General features: G+C 42.1%; 1 protein-coding gene across 4 annotated transcripts in view; it reads right to left on the minus strand.

Annotated features, from left to right (window-relative positions):
• Positions 1-2920: 2920 nt before the first annotated feature.
• LOC133650788 (autism susceptibility gene 2 protein-like) overlaps positions 2921-17513 on the minus strand; it is a 686155-nt gene continuing 671562 nt past the window's right edge. For 3 of the 4 annotated variants that reach the window (XM_062048436.1, XM_062048435.1, XM_062048438.1), the window contains 4 exons: positions 14689-14769; positions 14543-14626; positions 14179-14431; positions 2922-7501 (listed from right to left, as the gene is read on the minus strand). In XM_062048436.1, the coding sequence (XP_061904420.1) occupies positions 6298-7501; positions 14179-14431; positions 14543-14626; positions 14689-14769 (1622 nt within the window). In that variant the 3' untranslated portion in view covers positions 2922-6297. Of the gene's footprint in view, positions 7502-14178; positions 14432-14542; positions 14627-14688; positions 14770-17513 lie in introns of all 4 variants that reach the window. The other variant, XM_062048437.1, reaches the window with a different exon arrangement.

The following is a 17513-nucleotide window of genomic DNA, read 5'->3' on the forward strand; positions in this document are numbered from 1 at the left end:
TTTGCAGTCTTCATTGTTCATTAAACAAATTGCAAAAGATTCACCAACACAGATGTCCAGAATACTGTGGAATTTTGAGATGAAAACAAAGCTTTTTTGTATTGGATTCAAAGGTGTACCAATACTTCCGTTTAACTAGTGACGTCACTCGCATCCGTCATCATACAAAGACGTTTTCAACCGGAAGTTTAGCGGGAAATTTAAAAGTGCACTTCATAAGTTAACCCGGCCGTATTGGCATGTGTTGCAATGTTAATATTTCATCATTAATATATAAACTATCAGACTGCGTGGTCGGTAGTAGTGGGTTTCAGTAGGCCTTTAACTTTACACATACAAACTGTAGCACACAAAAAAGCACATTTAATAAAAAAAAACGTTATTATGGTCTTACCTTTATTTATAAATTAAGTCCATGTGCCGCTCCTTTTGAACAAAAGCATCTATGACTTGTTTATAGAAGTCTTCCTTATCTTTCTTCAGTTTTAAAAGACTCTCTGTCTCGATGGAGATGATCCTTTAATTATTACCACCTGCTTCGATTGAAAGTCCAGTTTAGAAAACTGTATTATTTTAGATATGTAATCCTCCATGTTAAAAGTCCAGGCAAGAGGAAAAAAAAACGATCGCTGCTAACTGTTGCTGCTTGTTGTCACTTCTTCTGCAGCCGAGTTGTCGCAAGAATGATCTCTGGGATCACTACCGCCCTCTACCACCAGGAGGTGGGATTACTGCGAGCCTCACACAGTGTGTCTTTTGCAGCCGTTTTATGATTGCTCAGCACAAGAAATACTTACACACATACAGTTGTTGACAAAATACACTGTACATTATATACCTCAGCTAACTAAACTATGGAAATGTATAATATAGTTCATACAGCAATACGGTCTCACTGCACAGCAGGCCAGCAGTTAGCCGAGTCATTGCGCAATCCATGGTGAGGCTCAACTGAGTGACGTGCCTCAACTGGCTGGTGACTCACCGCAAGTCTCTTCTCAGTATTTGAACGGCAAATGTGAAAATTCAGCGATTTTGAATAAAAATAATCTAAAACTGGTGAAGTTAAATGGAAAATAACTTTATAGTATAATCACTGGATACATATAACAATTTAATTATTTTTTTTTCTTTTTACATTTTTTTTCTTTCCATGATGGCACGTGAGGCCCCGCCTCACCTGCCTCCCCTGACTGCACGTCACTGGAGAAAACGATGTTCACAAAATACTGTCATCAGTGAAGCATACACACAAACATATTAAACATCCATCCATCCATTTTCTACCGCTTATTCCCTTCGGGGTCGCGGGGGGTGCTGGAGCCTATCTCAGCTACAATCGGGCGGAAGGCGGTGTACACCCTGGACAAGTCGCCACCTCATCGCAGGGCCAACACAGATATTAAACAGTGCACTGCAAAAAGTCAGTGTTCAAAAACAAGAAAAAAAGGGGTATTTTATTTGAACTAAGCAAAATTATCTGCCAATAGAACAAGAAAATTCGGCTTGTCAAGACTTTCCAAAAACAAGTAAATTTAACTAACCTCAATTAACCCCAAAATACCTTAAAATAAGTATTTTCTCACAAATAACAAGTGCACTTTTCTTGGTAGAAAAAAAAGAGACCTTTTTGCTCAATATGTTGAAACATTTTCTTATTTATCTTGACATAATGACATGCGCTCGGCATCATGATTTTTTTTTTTCATGCTTGAAGTAAGAAATTATTACTTTAAAAAAGTTTTATACTTGTGAGTGTTGATGACACAGCTTTGCAACAGTTGATATTCTAGTTTCAAGCATGTTTTACTCAATATAGGTCATACAATCTCAGCAACAAGCTGTAATATCTTACTGAGATCATTTAGGACCAAAACACTTAAAACAAGTAAAACACTTTAACATAAAATCTGCTTAGTGAGAAGAATTATCTTATCAGACAGAAAATAAGCAGATATCACCCTTATTTGAGATATTTCATCTTACTTAGATTTCAGTTTTTGTAGTGTGGGCTTTCTAACAATTGGGAAGGTTTGTGTCATGTTTGTCCTCAAACAAAAAACATACTAAAACAAAAAAAATATTTTCCCCCCAATCTTTTTCCATTTTTAATCTTTTAAAAAAATGCTCCAGTAAGCCATTAGTGCGGCACTAAAGAGCTTAGCTCGAGAGCCGCAAGTTGCTGACCCCTGCACTACAAGAAGCCCACCGTTTCAGAATCCCTGGATTAGAGCAATAAAACTTTTGTTTCAAGGATAACTCTTCAACCAAAAATGCCATGCCAAAAATGTAACTTGGAAAAAGAAGGCCTGCTTGGTGAACACCTTTATCAATCGCTGCAATACAGTGGAGAACAAGACAAATACTTCACTGTAATACATATAAGACATAAATATAACTTCATTTAAAGGGGTCATATTATGATTTTTTTTCTACATGTAAAACACTTCCTTGTGGTCTACATAACATGTAATGGTAGTTCTTTGGTCAAAATGTTGCAAAGATTATGTCTTAAAGACCATCTTCAAGCCGCTTTCTGACTGTCTCTTCTTTAAATTTACGTGCCAAAACCGTTTGGACTGCGTCTCCAGCCCGTCAGTCAACTTGTAGATTGTAGCGGTTCCACATGGAGTCCACTGAGAGATGTAAGTTAGAACTATACGCTCATTTGTATTACAAATGGCAACAACGCAGCATGCATGTGCACGTACGAGCCAGTCTGCCCCGCAACAATAGAGAGGAAAAATAAGGAACTTATTGACTACAACTTCGGACTACGACTGAATAAAAATGGCCGCTTGTCCCTTTCCCAAATACACAAAATCAGGTACCAACAGTAATACAAGGTTTTGCATAACAGGACCCCTTATAATAACACACTAATTCATCTAATCCAAAAATATGCTTAAAAAATATATATTTGTATCTGCGACGTGGTGAAGCCGAAATATTTGAAGCATGCTGTGACGACTGTGCCTTCTTGTAGTCTTGAACTAAAGCAGTGTTCATGGACCAAGACTAAAAAAACACTCATGGATCCAAGATTTTACTCAAATGTGGACTGTACCTTTTTTTTTTTTTTTAAATATGCTTTTCCAGAAAAGCCATGCGAACTCTCGAGTTTGGAGACCAACCTTCAAATTCACTTTCTCTAACAATCTTACAAAATACTTTTTATTTGCTGTGCTAGAAGAATACTCCCAATTACGATTCTGAATCGACTCAGTTTTCAAGAATCCATTTTTTTAAGGCCATCTCTGCACATTTATGTCATATGTCAGTCAGCAAATCCAAGAAGAGCTTGTTTTATCGTAACTAACTGTTCAGTATATACCAAAAATATATATATATTGTGGCTTCAATCATCATCTTAAGAATCAAATTGAAAGAATCACATTCTTCCTTGAGAACCCATCATGTGAAGGACAGAACAATCAAAGACAAAATCGATACACATTTTTTTAATAACATGGCACAATTTACATAACAATAATAATTTACAAGTTCCTACGAGGGCATGCTGAAGATTCAGTCGCTTCATATTTTGATACTTTTGTACATGATTTAGAAATTGTTTTTTTTTCGTATTTTTTTTTATTTTTTACTGTACAGTACTAAGAGCAAATCTCTTTGCAGGATATGTTGGCTATGCAGCTCTGTGAATGTGAAATGAAAGTAAAACTAACACTTCAGCAGACTATTAATATAAATGAAAATTAATTTGCTTCTTTTAAACTAAACATGGTTGAGGTTTGTTTGTCCTTGAATTTTGTTGCGCTTCGATTAAACTATCTACTTTCAAAATTTACTTTTTGAACAAATGACGCATTCTCCCCACAACCAGACTAAAATGTCTTTAAATACAATAAAGATTGTCCTACCAAGTGTTTTACACTATCGTTAATATATGCATTATCAAAAGCTCGTACAGTAGCACCTCGGTTTTTGAAGACCTTCTTAGTTATGGTATGGTAAAACATGAAGTGAACTGTAGTTGTTTGACCCAGTCCAGTCTCTGGACAACTTGATCCAACTTTTTCCAATATTATAGTCTTGAGTATTGGCCAATACCAATATTGATACCATATCAGTAAGGATCATACATACTTTTATTTTGTAGTGTGTAATGCCAGAAAAGGTTTGATCAAGTGAAATCAGTCAAACAGAGAACAATAGTAGGTATGAAGAACCATTATTAACCATCCTGAATGGACTTATGCTGTTTTTTGGCGACATCTAGTGGCCACAATATTATAGCTCATGTCGCAGTCACGTTGCGACACGTTTGTTACTGGATACTTTCTAATAAGTTTCTACTTCGGGTTAATATGTGCAAGTAGTACGCGTCCATTATTATTTGATACTTGTTTATATTGAGAAATGTGCAGTTTCAGACTGCAATATTGTTTAATGAAAGACACTTTTTATGTATGCCGAGCTTTTATGCCATCATATGCTTAGGTGTTGTGTAGCTGCGTGCTTCTAGTGGCCTATAGCTTTTCATGTAAATGACTTGACAAAAACTACAGGAAAAGACCAACCTTGTGTGCTTATTGGAGGACATTTATATGTTACTGACTGTCCAGCTTTGCACAAGTAAACACACCACAGGACGGCTTGTATTGGACAATCTATCCAACATTTTAGATTTAATCTGTAATCATTTTAGTCGGGTCGCTATAGGAATCCTTTAATAATCTTCATTATGTGTGTATGTAGTTTATTTGCTCATAGAGTGCACACTAATGATGTGTGTATCCTTTCTTCATGTGCAAACAGGATGAATCAAGCACTTTGCTCCCTGCGCTGCGTTCAAGTGCACTGCGTAACTCCAAGTGTTAAAGGGGCTGTTTGCAACTTGCTCACAGTAAAAAAAAATTCAAAGCAAAAACAATATAACCATTGGCTAGCTTATGTTACAATTTGTGGTTCAACAGAATACATTTCTCTTAAAACTCTATATTTTTCACAAATATTAAATTTACGTAATACAATTTTTTTATCGGCCCCGGATAAATAGATTGATGTTTAGTGTGCAGACATACAAAAGCAGTTCAAGACAAGCAACGATCATGTTTGAAATAAACTGAACTAAACAATTTTTAGTCATGTTGTTGATATAATAGAATATACATTTGGGGACGGCGTGGCGCGGTTGGGAGAGTGGCCGTGCCAGCAACCTGAGGGTTCCTGGTTCAATCCCCAGCTTCTACCAACCTAGTCACATCCGTTGTGTCCTTGAGCAAGACACTTCACCCTTGCTCCTGATGTGTCGTGGTTAGGGCCTTGCATGGCAGCTCCCGCCATCATAGTGTGAACGTGTGTGTGAATGGGTGAATGTGGAAATAGTGTCAAAGCGCTTTGAGTACCTTGAAGTTAGAAAAGCGCTATACAAGTATAACCCATTTACCATTCACTAACTATCCAAATTGATATTATAAGCTAACAACACCCAAAGCTAATGCGTGTGCATGTGTACGTAGTTACATCATTACGTCCCAGGAGACGTTTATAACGCTTAAAACACATTGGGAGGTTGGCACCCTTTCGGCATGTGTGTAAATGTTGCAAACAGTCCCTTTAAGTGAAGGATCTTTCAGGCACGGTGGGCTTTTTGGTTTTTGTTAATTAAGTACGACTGCAAAATAGCCAAAGTGGGGCCGTAGAAAGTTGCGAGTGTCAGCACTTTGACAAAAGAAACATTATTGAAGTCTGACTTTTTGGAATGATTTACGAACAAAAACCGAGGTAGTACTTTGTGTTCGAAGCTTGTTGAAGTGTAAAGTCGTGGAGAGAAAACACTTTGTTGTTAATTCCTAGTCGTGGTGAAGTGTTGAGGGGGTCGGACTTGTTGCATAGTAGAACTGCAGAAAACACATTCTGATCACTAAACAATGATGTCAATGTTGAACGTAAAGCTTTAAGTCATTTGCATATCCTGTATAACATGATCCAACACAGCGACTTCACACGTTTTGTCTGTCAGTGTAAAGAATATTTGTCCATTGTTCAGTCTCGCTTCTCTTTGCTCTACAATAGAAAGACTGGAGGCACACACACACACACACACACACACACACACACACACACACACACACACACACACACACACACACACACACACACACACACACACACACACACACACACACACACACACACACACACACACACACTCACACACACACACACACACACACACACGCTCTTATAAAACAATGACTTGTGGGTGTGTCCTCACGGCACGTATTCACAGTTATGTTACATTCCTCACTAAGTGCTGAATGAGGGCGGCGCTCATCGCGCTTCGATGTCTTTGTGCGGCGCTCTGTCTCTGATGTCGCCCACCAAGGCAGTAGTTCGTCTGGGCGAGCCCGGCCTGCCGCCGAGCGTGGGAATGAGAGGGGGCGGAGCGCTCAAAGAGGCGGTGGGCGGAGTTTTGTTGAGAATGTTATGGTGGGCAGCGGCCGAGGGGCTGACTCTGGAGTAGTGCATGCCCGGGAGTCCTGGCGCCATGAGTCCCTGGGCGTGGTGGGGGAGGTGGTGTCCGTCGAGGGCCGGGTGGTGCATTGTGGGATGCAGGCGCCCGTGCTCGTAGTCGTCTCTCAGCAGACGCTCGCGTTCCTCCAACTGAGCGCGCTCGTGTTCCCTCCTGTGCTCCAAGGCCAGCGGATGAATGCGATTGAAGTCGTGAGGCTCGCGGTCTCTGTAGGCGCGCTCGGCCTCGTAAAGACGTGGAGCAGCCAGTCGGTGATGTTCGTTCCTTAGCAACAGATCCCTTGCCAGGGGGTCCCGCCTGTGAATGTCCAGTCCTCTGTAGGGGTCTCTCATGGAGTCCCTCATGGGGTCCCAGTGGAAGGCGGGGTAAGGGAAACGTTCCGCTCCAGGGATTGGACTGATGCCTAAGAAAGGTGCCACCACTCGACTTCTCTCAAGGCTGCTGAGGTTGTTGATCGGATGGACTCCTGCCAGGCTCATGGGCAAAGGCATGGGGGACGGCGGGTGGAGGTTTGGCGCGGAGGGCACCATCGTGTGCTCGCTTGGCTTCTCACCTGCGCCATCTTGGTCCTCTTTTCTCTCCTCCTTCACTTTCACCTCACTGCTCTTCTTCTGCTGCTCGAAGGGAAGTTCACCTTTCTTGTCCAGAAGCTCCCTTCTCAGACCTCCATTAGAATGTTCTAGACCGCTCAATCTGAGGTAAGGTGACGCCGTTCCCCTGTTGGACACCACGTCCTCTGGCTCTCTGCCATCGTGAATAGTGGGCGTGTCCTTATTGCCCGGTGGGTGGTCTTTAGTCTTGTGCTCGTCCGAGCAGCCGTCTTTCCAAAGATCAGAGTGTTCCCTCTCTTTGGACTTGTTGTCTTTGTCCCTCTGAGTGTCTCCAGAGGACGGAGGAAGTTGGTTCCTGTTGTGCTCGAGAGGACGACTGTGACCAAGAAGACCGATGGGGTTCACTGGAACTGGCGAGGGTTGACTTGGGTGACGTTTCTCCACTGATTCTCTGAAAAAAAAAGAAAAAAAGAGTTTATGAATGTTCTCATTCATCCAGGTCATCGTTAGTGATGGGTCCGGCAGCACCGATGCATTGGCGCATGCGTCGAGCTCATAGAGCAATACCCTGTGTTGGTGCGCGTACCGCTTTTAGAAAGTCACGTGACCGATCATGAGCTGTTTTAGTCACGTGACCGATATGCGAACCGTGTCGCACTCCCGCCTCCTCTGTGCCCTGTGAGCGGGTCTTTTCTACAGCCGGAGAAATAATAACTAAGAAGAGACGACTGAAGTGTTGATAACAACCAAACCTAACGCCCCCCCCCCTTCTATATCCCACACCCCGGATTGTAAATAATGTAAATAATTCAATGTATATACTCTGATGATTAACTTGTGTGATGACTGTATTATGATCATAGTATACACTATCATTCAAAAGTTTGGGGTCACATTGAAATGTCAATATTTTTTAAGGAAAAGCACTGTACTTTTCAATGAATAAAACTTTAAACTAGTCTTAACTTTAAAGAAATACACTCTATACATTGCTAATGTGGTAAATGACTATTCTAACTGCAAATGTCTGGTTTTTGGTGCAATATCTACATAGGTGTATAGAGGCCCATTTCCAGCAACTATCACTCCAGTGTTCTAATGGTACAATGTGTTTGCTCATTGGCTCAGAAGGCTAGTTGATGATTAGAAAACCCTTGTGCAATCATGTTCACACATCTGAAAACGGTTTAGCTCGTTACAGAAGCTACAAAACTGACCTTCCTTTGAGCAGATTGAGTTTCTGGAGCATCACATTTGTGGGGTCAATTAAACGCTCAAAATGGCCAGAAAAATAGAACATTCACCTGAAACTCGACAGTCTATTCTTGTTCTTAGAAATGAAGGCTATTCCACAAAATTGTTTGGGTGACCCCAAACTTTTGAACGGTAGTGTATATCTGTATCATGAATCAATTTAAGTGGACCCCGACTTAAACAAGTTGAGAAACTTATTCGGGTGTTACCATTTAGTGGTCTATTGTACGGAATATGTACTTCACTGTGCAATCTACTAAAAAAAGTTTTAATCAATCAATGAAAGAAATCGTCTAAAATTGAATACGTTGGAAAAACGGGTTTTTTTAAATAAAAATGTGTAAAAAATAAAAAATCCCAGTCCACAAGCATCCTCATTCACAACACGTTCCCTTACATTTCCATGTTATGATACATGTTCATGATACATGTTATGATACATGTATGTGGGCTCTGTACCGAGGATCTCGTTGTGGCTTGTACAGCCCTTTGAGACACTTGTGATTTAGGGCTATATAAATAAACATTGATTGATTGATTGATTTTTTATTGACTGTATCTAAAAAAGATTAAAATATATTTTTATTTAAATGAAGATATGAAATAATCCTAAATGAAATACAATGACTTGGTTTATATTATTGTATATCCTAGGTCATAAAATCAGTGTCAGTTGAGTCGGTCCATAGGTTGGCTGTAGGGATTTTTAATGTCCATCAGATGTCAGTATTTAGTGACACAGAAGGTCTGTGCTCTATGAATGCTTTTCAACTATTGAGTATGACTTCAAAATAATCCACCATGGGTCTAAAGAAAGTTGCAAGTGCCAGCCAGCTAGTTGTTGTATTAGGAATTATGATGATTGATGTATCCGATAACATAAAAAAATAAATACTCCAATGAGGCCAGACTATCTGTGCGTTGGGGTGAACAAATCAAGTGCTCCTTTTCTTGTCCTTTGTAGGTTGTAGTAAACTTCCCTGAGCTTATTGTAAACAATCCCACACGTTGAGCGTGTGGGTCTTCTACACTGTTTCAGAGAAAGACTTTTGTGTGCTATTTACTCAAACTGTTCTGCAACCATTCTGTGAGAAAGGAAAAAAACATTGCGCTTCAAACCTTATCAGCCACCTGAAATGCCAGCATAAATACTGTACAATGGTGTTTTGAAAATGTACAAAGTTGCCTGCTGCTAAAGAAGCTGCCCCAAATAAAGATTTGCAAAAACAACACTTAAATCTACATTAACAAAATAATAAATACATATATAATAGATATAAATAAGTAATTTGTCTTGAGAAATAGGACGTTATCGATTTGAAAAAAAATTCTGTTTTCCGTACAAGAGACTCATCAATTTTATCCAAATGGTAGCTATTTAATGTTGGCTAATGCCAACAGTATGGACAGTATGGACAGTAAACTAAACAACTGCCTCATTATTGTCAGGTCACACACTATATTGAACAATGAAGTCAGACAAACTAGCAGAGGTGGGACCAAGTCATTGCTTTGCAAGTCACAAGTAAGTCTCAAGTCTTTGCCCTCAAGTCTCGCGTCAAGTCCCGAGTCAAGACAGACAAGTCCCGAGTCAAGTCCAAAGTCAAGACTGGAAAGTCTCAAGTCAAGTCACAAGTCCTGCATTTTGAGTTTCGAGTCCTTTCAAGTCCTTTTAACCACAGACTAATATTTTTACACAGATTGTGTATGCTTTTAAACCGCTGTATTTATTTATGAAAACAAGTGCATTTGAAATAGCAGGAAAAAAAATAGTACTGACATTCAATTCATAATAGCACTATTAATCAGTCATTTTAATAGTTTAAACAATTTTAAACATTTAACTCATTCCTTTACAGAATAAACACATTTGCAAAAACAAGTGCAACTGTACTTATTTGTACAAAAGTGTTAACATTGTATTTCCATGGCATATTGCATTGTAGCTAGTTCCACAGCAGTTTCTATTCTGTTTTTTAAGATTAAAGTACCAATGATTGTCACACACACACTAGATGTGGTGAAATTTGTCCTCTGCATTTGTCCCATCCCCTTGGGGAGCAGTGGGCAGCAGCGGCGCCGCGCCCGGGAATCTCTTACCTTATCTCATTGATCTCATCTCATACTGTATGTGTGTTTATGTGTGCGTACACATGAAAAACATAACAAATACACGAACATAACAATGAACAGAGTTGTACTTTTTAGATGTCAGGGCCCTATGCAATATGTACACATATTCTTAATATAGTATACATTTTAACTGACCTTTATTTGACTATGTTTGTCTTTTTGTAGGTGGCTAAAATACGCGGTGCTGCTGACCGCCATCTAACGCTATGTTACTGTGTGTGATACATTGACTAACGTAACGTTACGTATAGGTACCTCATGCAACCCTGCTTAAAAAAAATCACTTGACAAAAAGTATGAATAAGGTAGCAAACTGCAGTGGACACAACATATTGCTGTGTTTGAAATGATGTTATAACCATAGACATCTTATAAGTAGACGCAGTATTGGTTGCTGTGACGCGAGCAAATTGCATCTTGAAGTGGTGATGAGGAGCCGGCGAGCAGCCTAAACTGACAGTTGACAGGTAGAAAACAAAGATGCCGGGCTGTGTTCAGCGTTTTCCTGCTCAAATGAGCGGACTGTTGAAAATAGGAATCGGGGGATTACTTTTCACAAGTAAGATTTAACATTAATGTACTATTGGTTGTATTTTATGAAAATAACATTACCACAGAGTTGAGAAGGAGCAAAGATCTTCAATATTCATCCATCCATCCATCCATCCATCCATCCATCCATCCATCTTCTTCCGCTTATCCGAGGTCGGGTCGCGGGGGCAGCAGCTTAAGCAGGGAAGCCCAGACTTCCCTCTCCCCAGCCACTTCGTCCAGCTTACACGTTTCCCTCACTGGAAACGTGTCCGACTTACTGCCGGCAATGCGGACCAAACTCTGGCACTGATCATACAGGGAGCGGACCGCCACAATCAGACAGTCCGATACCCCATACTCTCTGAGCACTCCCCACAGGACTTCCCGAGGGACACGGTCGAATGCCTTCTCCAAGTCCACAAAACACATGTAGACTGGTTGGGCAAACTCCCATGCACCCTCAAGGACCCTGCCGAGAGTATAGAGCTGGTCCACAGTTCCACGACCAGGACGAAAACCACACTGTTCCTCCTGAATCTGAGGTTCGACTATCCGGCGTAGCCTCCTCTCCGGCACACCTGAATAGACCTTACCGGGAAGGCTGAGGAGTGTGATCCCACGATAGTTAGAACACACCCTCCGGTTCCCCTTCTTAAAGAGAGGAACCACCACCCCGGTCTGTCAATCCAGAGGTACCGCCCCCGATGTCCACGCTATGCTGCAGAGTCTTGTCAACCAAGACAGCCCCACAGCATCCAGAGCCGTAAGGAACTCCGGGCGGATCTCATCCACCCCCGGGGCCTTGCCACCGAGGAGCTTTTTAACTACCTCAGCAACCTCAGCCCCAGAAATAGGAGAGCCCACCACAGATTCCCCAAGCACTGATTCCTCATAGGAAGACGTGTTGGTGGGATTGAGGAAGTCTTCGAAGTATTCCCTCCACCGATCCACAATATCCGCAGTCGAGGTCAGCAGAACACCATCCTCACCATACACGGTGTTGATAGTGCACTGCTTCCCCTTCCTGAGGCGGCGGATGGTGGTCCAGAATCGCTTCGAAGCCGTCCGGAAGTCGTTTTCCATGGCTTCCCCGAACTCCTCCCATGTCCGAGTTTTTGCCTCCGCGACCGCCGAAGTCGCAAACCGCTTGGCCTGTCGGTACCTGTCCGCTGCCTCAGGAGTCCTATGAGCCAAAAGAACCCGATAGGACTCCTTCTTCAGCTTGACGGCATCCCTCACCGCCGGTGTCCACCAACGGGTTTTAGGATTACCGCCACGACAGGCACCAACTACCTTGCGGCCACAGCTCCAATCAGCCGCCTCGACAATAGAGGTGCGGAACATGGTCCATTCGGACTCAATGTCCAGCACCTCCCTCGTGACATGTTCAAAGTTCTTCCGGAGGTGGGAATTGAAACTCTCTCTGACAGGAGACTCTGCCAGACGTTCCCAGCAAACCCTCACAATGCGTTTGGGCCTGCCAGGTCTGTCCGGCATCCTCCCCCACCATCGCAGCCAACTCACCACCAGGTGGTGATCGGTAGAAAGCTCCGCCCCTCTCTTCACCCGAGTGTCCAAAACATGAGGCCGCAAATCCGACGACACAACTACAAAGTCGATCATGGAACTGCGGCCTAGGGTGTCCTGGTACCAAGTGCACATATGGACACCATTATGTTTGAACATGGTGTTCGTTATGGACAATCTGTGACGGGCACAAAAGTCCAATAACAAAACACCGCTCGGGTTCAGATCCGGGCAGCCATTCTTCCCAATCACGCCTCTCCAGGTTTCACTGTCGCTACCAACATGAGTGTTGAAGTCCCCCAGTAGAACGAGGGAATCACCCGGGGGAGCACTCTCAAGTACTCCCTCGAGTGAACCCAAAAAGGGTGGGTACTCTGAGCTGCGGTTTGGCGCGTAAGCGCAAACCACAGTCAGGACCCGTTCCCCCACCCGAAGGCGGAGGGAAGCTACCCTCTCGTCCACCGGGTAGAACTCCAACATGCAGGCTCTGAGCCGGGGGGAAACAAGAATTTCCACCCCAGCCCGTCGCCTCTCACTGCCGGCAACGCCAGAGTAGAAGAGAGTCCAGCCCCTCTCGAGAGAACTGGTTCCAGAGCCCTTGCTGTGCGTCGAAGTGAGTCCGACTATGTCTAGTCGGAACTTCTCCACCTCGCGCACTAGCTCAGGCTCCTTCCCCCCCAGCGAGGTGACGTTCCACGTCCCAAGAGCTAGCTTCTGTAGCCGAGGATCGGACCGCCAAGAGCCCTGCCTTCGGCTGCCGCCCAGCTCGCATCGCGCCCGACCTCTATGACCCCTGCTATGGGTGGTGAGCCCATTGGAGGGGGAACCCACGTTGCCTCTTTTGGCTGTGCCCGGCCGGGCCCCATGGGGACAGGCCCGGCCACCAGGCGCTCGCCATCGTGCCCCACCTCCGGGCCTGGCTCCAGAGGGGGGCCCCGGTGACCCGCGTCCGGGCGAGGGAAATCTGGGTCCATAGTTTTTATTTCTCATTGAGGTCTTCGAGCTGCTCTTTGTCTGATCCCTCACCTAGGACCAATTTGTCTTGGGAGACCCTACCAGGGGGCATAAAGCCCCCGGACAACATAGCTCTTAGGATCATTGGGACACGCAAACTCCTCTACCACGGTAAGGTGGCAGCTCAGAGAGGAGCTCATTAAAAATGTATTGTAAAATTATATAACATGCATGCAAAGAACTTAGTACATGTTTCCCATTTGGCAACTCTATCCTGTAGCCACGCCCCCTCGGGTAGTATACTCCCGATGTTGTTACCTCTGTCAAAAACATACATTCTCGCTGGCAATTAATAAATACTCTAGAACTATAAGTGGTTCAGAACTATCAGTGTTCGGATTGTAATCATCCAAATATGATTAGCAGCAAAGTAGAAAGCAGTCAATGTTGTGGCTTTGAGAGCAAACAGAGGCGACAGCAATTAGGCAAGCTAGATGGTTAACTAACTAGCGAGCTTGTTTCGGTGCTACTGATCATCACCCTGTCCTGCAACTCAGTGTGGCGTTTAGGCAAGAGAAGCATTTAAACCTGCGTTTAAACATTTTTGCTTTTATAGTATTTTTTATTGATATTTCATTTAAAAAATGCCGAAGTGATATTTAAATAATCTTTAAAATATCTGATTTCCCCATTTTTCCACGGACATTTCACATGCCTTAAACTCACCTGTCTTTGTCATCTTTACCACCCATCGAGTCTCGTTTATCAGAATCTCTGTCCCTCTCGTGCGAGCTGACCGAGGCGCTTCTCTCAGAGTCTGCGGGTTTCAGCCAAGGCGGGGGCGTGGGAAACGACGGCGGCGTGCGATGCAGGCGGTTCCAGGGCTCCTGGTGGTTACTAGTGGTACTGCTGCCAAAGTGCTGCTGCGTGTTGGGGCCATCTTTATGGCCAAACATGGAATTGACCGCTGCCAGGGATTCAACACACGGAAACGCACAGCAGGACACAAGTTAAATGCGTATCTCATACCTTTGAGTCAGCATTTAACATTCTAGTAGCAGCGAGGAAAATTCACGAGGCTAAAACTCACTTAGTGATGGGTTCCCAAGTCCTCCGAACGCTGAAGAACTGAGCGATCCGAGTCCTCCGAAGGAAGGCGACCGACTGAAAGGTTCTGAAAGGACATCAAACAAGTTAGCGTGACTGTCACAGAAATGCTATAACTCCACGTCTTACCCAAGTGAGATGCTGGGGTGAGAAAGTTTCCAAGGTGGTGGGGCGGGTGCCCAAAAGGACCTACGGAGGGATGTGTTGGACCTGCACAGGGAAAGAAAGAAATTAACTTTTTCTAAACATTTTCCACAACATTTTAGTGAATAATGCAAGGATCCTGATGATGAATTCAGCGTGTGAATGTGTCGACTTCACTTGGTTCTTGGTGGCGAGCCAGCCAGAGTGTGTGAACAATATGCAAATGAAGGTATGGTGTCAAGTGCAGTTTAAAGGGGTCCTATCCTGATCATTTTACAGTCTTTAAAAATTATATCAGACCTTAGAGGGGAACTATACAAAGTGCCTTCCAATAAAGTACTTCATAAATATCAAGTGGTGGTTATTAGCAAACTTTTAGGTAATGTAGTGGATATAATTGGATGAATATAACACAATCCATTATGAAACTGTGCTTAATACATGACAGAGCTGTTGATTATGATAGGGGTCTTTGGCTCCCTGAAAAAAGTAAACTTTTCTATTGCCGTCTTACTGCAGTTTCGAAACACGATTCTTACATCAAATTCTTACATGCCAATGTCAAGAAAACTCAACAAACGATACCCAGCAGCTTAAGATTTAAATGCAGGGAGTCAGTCATCCCTCGCCACTTAGCACTTCAAATTTTGCGGCTTCACTCTTTCCCAGTTTTTCAAAATATATTAAAACGTATATAACGGTTATATGCAATGCATATAACGGTTAATCAGTCATTCATTTGTCTTTACATTTCAAACCCATCCATCCATCCATTTTCTACCGCTTGTCCCTTTTGGGGTCGCGGGGGGGTCGCTGGAGCCTATCTCAGCTACAATCGGGCGAAAGGCGGGGTACACCCTGGACAAGTCGCCACCTCATCACAGTCCATTTGAAACCAACACTAGAAAAATAACTGTTACTTTTTCCAATTTAATTTTTTAAACAAAGACGAAAAAACATCTCCAGACAAGCTTATAAACTCAATGTCTGTCTGATGGCTGCGTTCACCTGGAAGTCATTTGTAATCTAATATTTTTGACAGACCCAGTTGCTTTAAAGTATGTATTCATATTTTGGCATGCGTATTGCTGCTATTTGAACGTGTCATTACGTCAACAATAGTGTAATTATGTCAATAAAAGCCTCCAGACTTGCCATTGTGCATATTCTTAATTTTCCTAGTCCTTTTTCTACATTTGTTTCTCTGTAAACTCAAATCCACATCAAACTACTTCCCGCTAAAGTCGTTGTATCAAATGGATTTGCAAAAATTATGCTACTATGCATGATATTCATTTTTCTCCCGCATTTAATTTAAATAATATATGTAAAATACGAAAATCTAAACATTTGTTAAAGAACAACTAAAGTTGAACAAATGGTACACGCATTACGCTTCCTTGCTGTTTAATGTTTGACTTAGTCTGACTTAGTCAAAAATATGAATATTTAAGTACATTTTAACCAGGCTGTAAGCTTAGCTTTTCCACTGGGAGCAAAAAAATTCAGTAGAACAGAAAAAATTTAGGAGCATTATGAAATGTCTTAAATATCACAATTTCATTATTAACACTCAAACAAAGTACACATGTGCACGCATACATATAGACACAATGCCATCATAAGGCCAACTGTAATGCTCAATTAAACACAGAGAACATCGCTAAACTGGGCTAACTAACACTGTCGCTTACACGAGTGTAGAGCTGGGCGATATGGATATAGTTAGTCTGAATATCGATATACGATATATGTATATCCCAATATTTTTTTTAACGTAAAGTGAAGTTGGACAAAGTTGTAACTTTTTGTAATATTAAAGTTTAATGTGTAGATAAAAAATAATAAAGGGTCATTATGTTTTTTTTCTACATTTAAAACACTTCCTTGTGGTCTACATAACATGTAATGGTGGCTCTTTGGTCAAAATGTTGCATAGATTTCTGTATGACCATCTTCAAGCCGCTTTCTGACTGTCTCTTCCTCCGTTTTGTGGGCGGTCTTATTTACAAGGCCTCCACTTGGACTTGAATTATTTACAATCCGGGGGGTGGGATGTGGAGGGGGGGGAGGGTGTTAGGTTAGGTTGCTATCAGCATATTTCAGTCATCATAAAAGTTTATCATCTGAGAAATGGACATTGTAACAGTGTAGGTCTGACTTCGTAGGATATGTACAGCGAGCAGTGAACATAGTGAGCTCAGAAAGAATAAGAACAAGTACCGTATTTTTCGGACTATAAGTCGCAGTTTTTTTCATAGTTTGGCCGACTTATACTCAGGAGTGACTTATTTGTGAAATTATTAACACATTACCGTAAAATATCAAATAATATTATTTAGCTCATTCACGTAAGAGACTAGACGTACAAGATTTAATCGGATTTAGCGATTAGGAGTGACAGATTGTTTGGTAAACGTATAGCATGTTCTATATGTTATAGTTATTTGAATGACTCTTACCATAATATGATACGTTAACATACCAGGCAAGTTCTCAGTTGGTTATTTATGCGTCATATAACGTACACTTATTCAGCCTGTTGTTCACTATTCTTTATTTATTTTAAATTGCCTTTCAAATGTCTATTCTTGGTGTTGGCTTTTATCAAATACATTTCCCCAAAAAATGCAACTTATACTCCAGTGCGACTTATATATGTTTTTTTTTCTTCTTTATTATGCATTTTCGGCCGATGCGACTTATACTCCGAAGCGACTTATAGTCCGAAAAATACGGTAAGCGTCCTTCATTGAACAATATTGCAGTCTAAAACAGCACATCTGCCAATATAAACAAGTATCAAATAA

Source organism: Entelurus aequoreus, linkage group LG05 (assembly GCF_033978785.1).
Source record: "Entelurus aequoreus isolate RoL-2023_Sb linkage group LG05, RoL_Eaeq_v1.1, whole genome shotgun sequence".
Taxonomy (NCBI): Eukaryota; Metazoa; Chordata; class Actinopteri; order Syngnathiformes; family Syngnathidae; genus Entelurus; species Entelurus aequoreus.